The 12,407-nt window shown below is 43.9% G+C and overlaps 1 protein-coding gene across 5 annotated transcripts in view; it reads right to left on the bottom strand.

Moving 5' to 3' along the window:
- The window catches only part of KCTD1 (potassium channel tetramerization domain containing 1), a 212,581-nt gene that overhangs the window by 47,288 nt on the left and 152,886 nt on the right, over positions 1 to 12,407 (bottom strand). For 4 of the 5 annotated variants that reach the window (XR_011563784.1, XM_070778790.1, XM_070778789.1 and 1 more), the window contains exon 2: positions 4,213 to 4,391. Coding sequence is in view for 4 of the 5 variants with exons in the window: in XM_070778790.1 (XP_070634891.1) it covers positions 4,213 to 4,391 (179 nt within the window). In the remaining variant the exon portion in view is untranslated. Of the gene's footprint in view, positions 1 to 4,212; positions 4,392 to 5,702; positions 5,902 to 12,407 lie in introns of those variants that run through there. The other variant, XM_070778788.1, reaches the window with a different exon arrangement.

Raw genomic sequence — 12,407 nt, 5'->3', positions numbered from 1 at the left:
GGCAACCCACTCCAGTGTTCTTGCCTGGAGAATCCCAGGGACGGGGGAGCCTGGTGGGCTGCCGTCTATGTGGTTGCACAGAGTCGGACATGACTGAAACGACTTAGCAGCAGGCTCCTATGAGGGCTTCCCAGGTGGCTCAGACAATAAAGAATCCACCTGCAGTGCAGGAATCGCAGGAGATTCAGATTCGATCCCTGGGGTTGGAGGATCCCTGGAGGAAGGCTTAGGCAACCCACGCCAGTATTCTTGCCTGGAGAATCCCACGGACAGAGGAGCCTGGTGGGCTACAGTCTATAGGGTCACAAAGAGTCAGATACAACTGAAATGACACGTGCAAAGTTCCCCTGAAACGGAACAGTGATCATCACTGAGGTGGTATGGATCAGCCTCTGTCTCATAAACACCTCCAAAGACCTGTTTTGCATCTTACATGAAACACTGGTAAAGACACACCACATCATAGATATATGCAGTACTACAGTTAATTTGAACCCTTATGTCCAGTCCTGTTAGCTAAAACCCACCTGATAATAAAAGTGAATAACAATGTGAGTAATTAACCTTGTTGTAAAATGTAGAAGTCAACTCGCTTACTGAATCCTTACTTAGGGTTTGTAAACCAAAAAAAAAAAATAGGGCACATCAGTTCGTACCTCAGGGAACCTTGCTAATTAAAGAAATGAAGATGGAGATGTATTTTCAATGGTGGAATGGCCATTATGATATAGCACAAAATATCAAAATATTCATTGAGTAAAAGACCTATATTCACTTGGAGGGACCATATAGAGCTGTATGGTGAAAATCAGGATCGCTCAGGAAAATTGCAGAGGTTCTTGTTTCATTGTCTGGGGTCTCACATGGTCTTTTAATGCTTCCCAGGTGCTTCTAACGTTTACCTGTGTCCAATTTACCACTTTCTGGGGACAATGTTCTAAAGCAGGGGTCCCAAACCTGTGGAATCTAATGCCTGATGATCTGAAGTGGAGCAGATGTAACAATAATAGAAATAAAGTGCAGAATACATGTAATGTGCTTGAATCACCCCAAAACCTCCCCATCCCGGTCTGTGTTAAAATTATTTTCCATGATACCCGTCCTTGGTGCCAAAAAGGTTGGGGACCACTGTTTTAACGGTAATCTTTAGTCTAGAAGACAGTAAATAGAAATAGAATAAAAAATCACCTACGATATTTCAAAATGAAGTAAAGACTCTTGCAGGACCTTTGATTTACAGAAAGACATCATATCTTTTAAGATCACTTGTTACAAACAGCATTGTACTTTTATACTACAGGTCTCCTCTTGAAATCCTTGAAAAGAAAACCAAGGAAAAACCCCTTCCCCTCTGGGCTACACCAAGGAAAAGATGGATAAAAGAGGAACCAGGGGGCTGGGAAAGGTCCCACAGGCTGAGAAGGGTTCAAGACACCCTAGAATCTAGAGAACTTGGCTTGGAATTATTATTTGTCATTCCATGGCCACGGCCAACCTAATATCCTAAAATGTATCCCCCAAACATTGATGATATGGTGAGATTTTCCTAGAATTTGGAAGGAGTATCTGACAGCTATGGAAAAAAACATGAAGGACTATTTCTTCCCTATATCTCTGGCTACTAAAAGTTGTGGTTTTGTGTTCCGAAGTTCAGTCATGTATGACTCTTTGTAACCCCATGGACTGTAACCCTCCAGGCTCCTCTGTCCATGGGATTTCCCACGCAGGAATACTGGAGTGGGTTACCATTTCCTCCTCTAGGGGATCTTCCCAACCCAGGGATCGAACCCGAGTCTTTTACATCTCTAGCATTGGCAGGCAGATTCTTTACCACTAGCATCTCCTGGGATTGATCCCATTAAACTGACTGCTGCTTTGAAATGACCATTTAATTGCTTTCCAAGTCCCTCTGCCCCAAATCCAAGGGGAAGCAAAGCAACACACGGTGACCAATTCAACATCCACACCATTGTCTTCTGACCAGTGTCATCTGCTTTAGGTGTAAGCAACAGAAACAGAAGCTACTTGTAAGGCTTGTTTCCAAAAGTCTGGACATATGGTTAAAAACATCTCCTTGGAATGGCTCAGCAGTTCTACAACATTAAAGATAAAGGACCAGAAGATGCAAGCAAGGAGGCCTTTGAGCCTGTAAGAATCCAGGCAAGAATCCAGAAGTGAGGCTGTTACTGTGGTCTAGGAAATGAAGGAATGGGATATATTTGGAATTTGGAAGGCAGTTTGAGAAGAAACAATTGCTGGGTTTGGCAGAGGATTAAGTATAAAGGCAATACTATGTGTTGGGCACAGGGCCATGGCGTGCTTTCTGTAATCACGTATAATCCTCCCAATAACCGTGGAAGAATACATATTTGCGTCTATTTCACAAGATAGAACATAGGCGCTTAGAAATTGAACCTACCTAGGTCCAGATAACTATTAAATGGGAGTGTCAAGATTCAAACCTGGGAATAATGAACCACAAATTATTTCTGATGTTGCTCTCTGGATACCACAGCTCACTGTATGTGACAAGGAAGCACAGAGAAAGATTGAGAAAAAAAGATGAACACTGTATCTTCTCTTATTAAGTTGGAGAAAGAGATATTCAATTTATGATATATGTTAAGTATCAGGAGGTTGGGAGAGGGAGAGGTTTAATTATGTATATGCTTTTTAAATCTCTGTATATATAGTTCAGTGCTGTCCGACAGTAATAAAGAGCGAGACACACATGTAATTTTGTACTTTCTGGTAGCCACATTAAGAGTAAAAAGGAACAGGTGAAATCAATTTGATATATTTTATTTAACTCAATTATTATTTATGACTCAATATATTATCCTACCCACTCCAGTGTTCTTGCCTAGAGAATCCCAGGGACGGGGGAGCCTGGTGGGCTGCCGTCTATGGGGTTGCACAGAATCGGACACGACTGAAGTGACTTAGCATTAGCATACTATCCTACTGGGGCTTCTCTGACGGCTCAGTGGTAATCCACCTACAGCGCAGGAGACACAAGATACACAGGTTCGATCCCTGGGCCAGTAAGATCTCCTGGAGGAGGGCATGGCAACTCACTCCAGTATTCTTGCCTGGAGAATCCCATGGACAGAGGAGCCTGGTGGGCTGCAGTCCATAAGGTCACAAAGAGTCAGACACGACTGAAACGACTTGGCACACATGCATATTCCTTTATAAAATTATCAGATAGTGAAGTGAGATTAACAAAAACCAAAAGAGCAGTCTTCGTGCAGTTATGACAGTGATTTCATCAGTGCTCTCTCCTTAGGCTGTAAGTTACCTGATACCTGTCACATTATAGCAGGTGCTCAAAAAATGCAATGAGTGCTCTTCTGAAGCCCAAGTGCTCTGTTTCCATTTCATTTGAGCAGAAACAAGTAGGGAAAACTCTTTATCCTGACATCAGCCCATGTGAGCTCATGCCTCTTTCTCTACTCAACAGCCTAACCGCCTAAGATAAACTCCCTAATAGGTTCTGCCACAGCCCCCAGATCCAGATGTGCTGAGGTGGGGGGGGCAGTGGGGTCCGGGGGTGCAAAGTAAATTGTTTCCTTGGAACTCCTTTAGAAATGAGTGGACGGGGACTTAGGAGGGGAGCTCTCCTCAGAGTGGTATACACAGCCTGTCTGTAGAACAGCCTCCCCCCTTCACATCCTTTTTATATTTGCTTATCTGCCTTGAGCTCTTACAGTTCCACTGCCCTTCATTTTTTTTCAAGCGAGACTATCTTTCTGGACTTTTGCCAGCTGTTCTAAATATACTGCCCTACTGATAAGAGTCTCGATTTTTTTCCAGTTCACAAGTTGGAGGGCCAAGTGATCCCTTATAAAATTCTAAGACTTGATAAGAAAGTGTGTTTTAGCAGAAGAGGACAGAAGAAAGGTCAGGGGGAGAAATTACCATCCTTTGTTTACTATGCTAAGAAATGTGAAGATCTCAGAGGAGTGAAATATCGCAGAACTCCATCCTCGGTGACACTCTCATGCGTACTCGGCTAAGCTCTGGATCAAACCCTGACTCACAGATTTACGTTCGTGTCCCAGGGCAGCGTCTGGGGCAGGGGTTGGAGCGGGGGAAGCACGCAGGTGCATGATGCCTTTACGTTCTACTCCTGGCCGCAGTGAGGCCACGCTGCAAAGCTGGTCAAAGGAAGAACAGTTAGCTCATCAAATACATGCACTTTCGGATTACCTTGACTCGGGGTATTTGGTGAGGGTGGCCAGGCTGCTGGTGTACATGTGGCCGCCCACGTCAATGTGGACGGGTGCGTTGGATTTTGTGAGCTGTGCTGGAGTAGGAATGCCTTGATTGTTCAGTGGAGATGCAGGAGATCTAGTGATCAGAGGTCTTGACATATTGGGCCGACTGTCCTACAGAGAGAAAAGCAAGTTTAGACATGTTTGCTTTATTCAGTGGAGAGAAAGGAAATGCATACCTCCTACAGAATAAGCCAGTGACTAGCGCTGATATTTGTTCACTAATAAATTCTGGAAAATCAACAAGCTCTCACTTTTACTATCACGCATGTGAAAAAACTCCGAGATACATGACAAAGAAAAGGAAAACTTCCAATGCTCAGAATCAAGGAGCTGAACTAATGTTCATTTCACATAGAACCATGCACTGTGATGGCTTATTTTACTAATGAATTCTTGCATTTAACAACTGGTTAATGGCTTGTGGAGAACTACTATTCATTACAAATGAAAAGATAATCAATACTTGAAACGGTCTCCATCCAGATAAAATACATATGCTTTATCCTTCTCTTGGAAAACTACCTTATTGCTATGGGCTGGGGATAAATACAGACTTTTAGCACTTGGGTTCTGCAGAATGGTTTCTTCCAAATCAGGAAAAAGGGGGCATGACTGGTCTAACCATCAGTTCACACACTCAAAGCAAGCTTGTAAACAGGTACCAGAAATTCATCAGTCAACAGATGAAACAAACAAAAAAATAACCCCCATCTACCCACTGGGTTCCTGCTTCTCTCACTAGAAGACTATGGAACTGGGCACACTTTGAAAAGCGTGTCCCCTCCAGTGGTCAGGTACGTGCTTGGGAGCCATGAGCCAGCCGCTCTTGTGCGTGCTGAGCTTGTAGTAGAGATCATTTTCCAAGATGGGGCTGAGGCACATGGCCGGGCGCAATGTGCTGCCCCACAGGCAAAGATATCCTGGAAGCAAACAAAGCAGAAGGAGGACATCACACGATGGCACAAGAACGTGCTGAAGAAATTGTACTCTTGAGAAAATAAAACCTGCCATCCTTTCCGTGGATACAATACAAATATTTCAAACACCATCCAAACATGGTCAATCGCTTTCAAATTAGAGCCCAAACCACAGACAAGTCAAGTCAGGTCTCTGGCACTCAAAGAAGAGGGTCAAACATTTAGAATCTACAATTAGGAAAAAGCTCAAACAGCACTTATGTCTGAATTCTGCCAGGCGATCGCCACGAGGGTGCTTGTAGATTTACAGTTTAGCCAGAGATTGTTTGCAAATAACGTGCGGCAGAGTCAGTGATAAGGCATAATAAAGGGATTTTGAGAAATGCCTTTGATGGAGATTACAAATGGGAAATCATCTAGTTTTTGTGCATAAAGCCCAGCATGATGAAATATAAATTTGCAAAACATCCTAGATTTTATGATCCAAAACAGCTTCAGGAGTTACCTGGGGCACAACTGTTGGACTAGTTAGCATTAACCACATGTCCAGGCAAGACTGGGAATGCACGTTTCTTCTGAAACTCCGCATCCACTGTGAATGGGGTGGTGACTGAGCTTTTACTCAAAATGTTGACCATCTGTGTGGTGCTTTTCTCCATGCTGAATTAAACAGAGCCCAGGAACAGTCATAGAAAGGGTTCATGCTTTATTTCTTCAACTGGGGGAAGTGGGTTTGTAGACGGTCACCGTGTTATTCTTTGCATGTTCCTGTATATTTTTAACAATGCAAAATAGATATTAAAAAACACAAGGGATGATTGCAACACAGAGAGAAAAGTGAAAGAGGTACTGGATGGGGAAAAGAACTAAAAAAACAAGGACACACGTCAGTAGGAAATGTAAAGCAGTGAAGGCTGAAATAGTCAACAGCATTTTAAAATCTGGGTGTCAGAAAATGCGTTTTTTCCTTTAAAAGTACAATCATAAAAGTACAATAATATAATCCACTTTTAAGAACTACGTACTACCTGACTTGCTTTTAGAAAATGATTTCTTGGCTAAAGACACACACACACACACACACACACACACACCCCCTAGTCTCTGTTACAATTCAGTCCATCACAGCACTGTAGCGTCTGTAATAGTTTTTCAATTGGACACATTCTATACCCTGCCTCAGGGTGCTGGGGTGAAAATGAACAGATTTGCAGGGTTAATACTGTAGTTAGACTGTGACCTCACTCAGCACAGCTCTAACACTGCCAGGTCTACGGAGAAGGAGGAAAAAAGAAAGCGTAACTGATCGGTTGAAGGAATCCAGATTTCTCAGAATATATACCATGTACACTGGAAATCATATATGTATGGATATTGCTAAATTTAAAATTAAACCAGTGTTTCCTTGTGGGGGGAGGATGGGAGGTGGGGGATTAACCCTTTAGGTCAAAGTTTCCTAATGGGTGGGCTCAGGCAGATTAGTAAGACTTTTTTTTTTTTTAATTGATTTGTCTCTGCCAGATCTTGTGGCACACAGGATCTTCTCTCTCTGTGGCGGCTTCAGGATCTAGTTCCCTTAGTCGCTCAGTTGTGTCCGACTCTTTGCAACCCTGTGACTTTGTGACTGCAGCACGCCAGAATTCCCTGTCCTTCACCACCTCCCAGACATGCTCAAACTCATGTCCATTGAGTGGGTGATGACATTCAACCATCTTGTCCTCCGTCATCCCCTTCTCCTAGTTTCCTGACTGAGGATCAAACCTGTGCCCCTGCATTGGGAGCACAGACTCTTAGCCACTGGACCATCAAAGAAGTCTCCCCCCATCCCCGTTTTTTTAACTGAAATATAGTAGATGTAACAATGCTGTGTTAGTTTCATGGGCACAGCAAAATGATTCAGCTATAATATCTATCTCTATATCTATACAGCTTCCCTGGTGGCTCCGACGGTAAAGAATCTCCCTGCAATGCTGGAGACCTAGGTTCTATCCCTGGGTCTGGAAGATCCCCTAGAGAAGGGAATGGATACCAACTCCAGTGTTTCTGCCTGAAGAATCCCCATGGACAGAGAAGCCTGGCAGGTTATAGTCCATGGGGTCACAAAAATTCGGATACGACTGACCAACTAACACTTTCATTTCACATACACACACACACACACACATATATATGTATATGTATATATATCTGGTCTTCTCAGGTGCCACAGTGATAAAGAATCTGCCTGCCAATGCACGAGCCGTAGGAGACACCAGTTTGATTCCTGGGTCTGGAATATCCCTTGGAGAAGGAAATGGCAACCCATTCCATAATTTTTGCCTGGAGAATTTCATGGACAGAGGCGCCTGGCAGGCTACAGTTTATGGGGTCACAAAGAGTCGGACACGACTGAGCACACAAATGTGCACACACACACTCACGCATCTATCTTTTCAGATTCTTTTCCCTTATAGGCTATTACAAAATATTGAGTCTAATTTCCTGTGCTATACAGTAGGTTAACTTATATGCAGAGTACATCATGAGAAACGCTAGACTGGAAGAAACACAAGCTGGAATCAAGATTGCCGGGAGAAATATCAATAACCTCAGATATGCAGATGACACCACCTTTATGGCAGAAAGTGAAGAGGAACTAAAAAGCCTCTTGATGAAAGTGAAAGTGGAGAGTGAAAAAGTGGGCTTAAAGCTCAACATTCAGAAAACTAAGATCATAGCATCCAATCCCATCACTTCATGGGAAATAGATGGGGAAACAGTGGAAACAGTATCAGACTTTATTTTTTTGGGCTCCAAAATCACTGCAGATGGTGATTGCAGCCATGAAATTAAAAGACACTTACTCCTTGGAAGGAAAGTTATGACCAACCTAGATAGCATATTCAAAAGCAGAGACATTACTTTGCCAACAAAGGTTCGTCTAGTCAAGGCTATGGTTTTTCCTGTGGTCATGTATGGATGTGAGAGTTGGACTGTGAAGAAGGCTGAGCGCCGAAGAATTGATGTTTTTGAACTGTGGTGTTGGAAAAGACTCTTGAGAGTCCCTTGGACTGCAAGGAGATCCAACCAGTCCATTCTGAAGGAGATCAGCCCTGGGATTTCTTTGGAAGGAATGATGCTAAAGCTGAAACTCCAGCACTTTGGCCACCTCATGTGAAGAGTTGACTCATTGGAAAAGACTCTGATGCTGGGAGGGATTGGGGGCAGGAGGAGAAGGGGACGACAGAGGATGAGATGGCTGGATGGCATCACTGACTCGATGGACGTGAGTCTGAGTGAACTCTGGGAGTTGGTGATGGACAGGGAGGCCTGGCGTGCTATGATTCATGGGGTCGCAAAGAGTCGGACATGACTGAGCGACTGATCTGATCTGATCTGATCTGATACAGTAGGGTTCCTGTTGGTTCCAGTAAGACTTGAAGGGTTACAATTCGTCTTTGGTGAGCCCTTCTAGCTCTTCTCTGAGGCTCTGTCTTCTCATCCTGGGAGTTTTCTGTGTTCTGCATTTGTCCCCTTAGTTAGATCATTTCTAAGGTATTAACTGCTATTAGCTAATGGAATAAAGGGTTTTCACTCAGTATTTTCCACATTGGTGCAGGCTAAAAGGACTTTTTAAATCCACAGGCTCGGGATAGGAGGGCGTGTTTGGGGCTAGGTGGTCTTAGCGCTTGTAGGAGACACTCAGATCTGTTGCACTGATTCCAGGTGTTTCAGTTGACTCAGCCGTGGCTACCTCCTCCCCTCTCCAGTAACCAGAACTGGCGCTCTCTCTTCTTTAACTGGACACTGAGGTCTCAGATAGGATGTCTGCACCTGCCAGCAGCAGCTACTTCCCTACCAGCCTAAGGATGAAGCCAACACCCAGGCTGGCTGAGCTGGATCCTCCCTGGCACTGTTGAGACACTGGATCCACCGACTCTGAGCCTCCAATCTCTATGTTTCCTGATACTCGGGAAGATAAATTCATCTTTAAAGCTAGACTGAGCTGGGACTTCTGTTACCTACCCTGCTTCCTACCTTTCCTGGATACAGCCACCTCCCCATGGGGTCATTTGGGTTGGTGAGACTTGGTCTGTGATGCCCAGAACAGCTGCTTGCAGACAGACATGGCAAAACTTTCTATCCTATTATCACCATGCTTCAGCTCCACTTTCCCATCTTTAATCACTTTCCCAGCATCATCTCATTAGTTTGTGTGTGTCTTTCAACATCACTTCCGATGAGATGAAAACCATGAACTTTAACCAGAAGAGCGCACAAGTGTTTTGAATGTGCCAACATCGCTGCTGGAGAAACAGCTCAGGGCACTGAGGTGTATTTGGAAAGTGGCCAGACAGAATGGTGGTGTTTCTGATCATTCCTCCTCTGGAACAGACTCCTCACCCGGGTGGTGGGCTGGTGGACGGAACCCCATCCTAATGTTAAGTTACTCGGTTATGGCCCCCTCCTCGTGTAGCCCACTGTTCCCTCCTTCCACAGTCTCAGGCAGTGTCCCTAAGGATGCACATACCCCGGGGGACAGGACAGGCTGGTCCCTGGCCTCAGCAAGCTGGTTCAGTGGGAGAGAGGAGACAGGAAACAATCAAGTACAATAGGCAGGGGGAAGCCAGGTTACTGTGGCAGTTTTAACTACGAGGACATGTAATCCAGGCTTGGGGGCTGGGAGGAGTGGTGGGGAAGACTCCCTGGAGACAGTCTAAGCTGAAATCTGATAGGTGAGAAGTCAACTCACTGTGGGATGCAGGAAGGAGACCACACGGTACATTCTAGAAATTAATTCACAGCAAAATTTCAGTACACTGTGAGAATTCTCCTACTTGTTTTCTTTCCAAGTACGGAGGGAAAGTGCAGGAAATGGAAGCTTGAAGATGATGGTCTGAGGACCACAGAATTAAATGTCAATTTACAATGAAAATATAAATAAACCCACCAGAATATTATTATGATGGGAAAATGGGGAAGAAGAGGAGGAAGGAAACTCATAGCCAGTTTTCTAAGCAGCTGTCTAACAGAACTTTCTGCAAGAATGGAGACAATGTTCCATACCTGCACCATTTAGTAGGGTGGCCACGTGTGGCCATTCGAGGACCTGAAATGTGGCTAGTGCGACTTAGGAACCATATTTGTAATTTTAATGCATTTTAACTAGTTTAATGTAATGTAGGTAGGTCAAGTGTTGGAGGCAACACTGGAGGCAACCCACTCCAGTATTCTTGTCTGGAGAATTCCACGGACAGAGGAGCCTGGTGGGCTGCAGTCCAAGGGGTCACAAAAGTCGGACACAAATGAGCAACTAACTCTAAGGTTAAGTGTGACTAGTGGCTGTCACGTTGGACAGGACAGCGCAGTAAACCTTGTTTGAATTTTTCTTGATATATGGAGGCCCAAATCATGATAAACTTGACCTTTAATCACTCAGGGAGAAGCAGGGGCATTTTAAAGTGAATACAAATGGTTTATGACCCCATCCTTTCCAACACATTCATTTCTGTCTCCCCTTCTAACTGTACTTCTGCCTTCTTTACTGATTTTATGAAAATTAAAGAGATGAGTAACCACGCAGTAAGGATGCTGCACATACTACATCTCTGGGTCTCAGAGAAGCAGCTGAGACATAAAAGCACATCCTGAATGACTCCGTTCCCAAGATGTTACAGGCAGCAAAAGGAATCTGTGATGACAGAGCTCAGAACACTGGCCACCTTCTTTTTGGCAGGGCGGGTGGCTGGCTAGGAGGGGATAAGAATGAATCTTCTGGAGAGCTAAAAAAGTCCTGAATCTTGATCTGGGAAGTTAAACAGTTATATACATACGTATGCGCATGTGTGTGTGTTCAGTCGTGTCCGACTCTTTGAGACCCCATGGACTGTAGCCCGCCAAGCTCCTCTGTCCATGAGGCTTCTCCAGGCAAGAATACTAGTGTGGGTTGCCATTTCCTTCTCCAGGGGATCTTCCCAACCCAGCGACTGAACCCGAATCTCCTGCATTGGCAGGTGGATTCTTTAACTGCTGGCTGAGCCACATTGGAAGCCCATACATACGTGCACCTAAGATTTATTCACTTGACTTTTAAGTTCTACTTAAAAAGAAAATAAACCAGAAAATAATCTCGGAAGAAACTCCTCCAATCCAAACACTTTTCTGTCCAAATAGTCATTTAAATTACTGTGAAATACTTCTTTTAAAAGCCAAAAAGACACTTCTTATTTCCTCGCATCCGATTCCCCAAATCTGACTCTAATACCTGGACATGAAATGGTGCCTGAAATTCTATTTCTAATTCTCCATCCCCTCATTTCTATCCTATATAGATTTTTCAGGCATGTTGATCGGTTTATCTTTAAAATTTCCATTTCTCAGCTGCTTTCAGTCTGCGGCTTCCTTGTACCTTAATCATCCATCTCACCTACCCAACAGAGCAGCAATGATTCTGGGCGAGGAGAGTCCTTCAAGGGATTTGACTGCAGGCATCTTTCAAAAGAAGCTAATGAAAAATGTGCCTCCTAGATCTAACCTTGCTGTGTGCTGTTCAAACAGGAGCCCCAGGGGCACCGCCTGGAACAAATGAGGTGAAGTTTAAACTGAAAGTTTTAATGACTTTATTTGTTAAGAACGTATGCCCCTGCCTCATGTCACGTTCCACTATCAGGCTGGACTATATTATCTCTTTCACTGGGAAAAGAAACACGCTTCTCAGGAATACTTCCAGAAAAGCATGTCAATAGTAAAGTATTTACCTATATTATTTGATACATGCAATAGAGCAGTGATGGAATTTAACACAAACCCTAACTTTTCCCACAAAATTCAGCCTGGGTTTAAAAATACATGTATTTATATCACCCGTACTCTCACATGTACCCAAGTAGCATCTCAATTATATGGAATGCATGGAGAGTGGGATGTTCTGATTAATTCTGTTTTCTGATACTCAGCCAACCATTTTGGCCATGCAGCTTATAATCAAAGTGTCTTAGACAAGGATCTTGCTTCCTAAGGTAGAAATCCGGTGTTGCCTTGGGAGGGTTAGTTTAAAACTGACACCATCTTGCTGGACTCACAGTAAAGGTTCTTATAGAGAAACATCCCCTAAGTTGTGTGCTGAGACTCGCAACCATAAAACCAGCATATTTTGTAAGGGCCCTCATCGTTTCTTCATTCAAGTAATATTGACTGGGTTCTTGAGTGGGTAGCCAGTGCCTTCTCCTGA

This window comes from Bos indicus, chromosome 24, assembly GCF_029378745.1.
Source record: "Bos indicus isolate NIAB-ARS_2022 breed Sahiwal x Tharparkar chromosome 24, NIAB-ARS_B.indTharparkar_mat_pri_1.0, whole genome shotgun sequence".
Classification (NCBI taxonomy): Eukaryota; Metazoa; Chordata; class Mammalia; order Artiodactyla; family Bovidae; genus Bos; species Bos indicus.
Note: the sequence above shows the minus strand (reverse complement) of the source record. Positions and strands in the feature narration are given on the sequence as shown.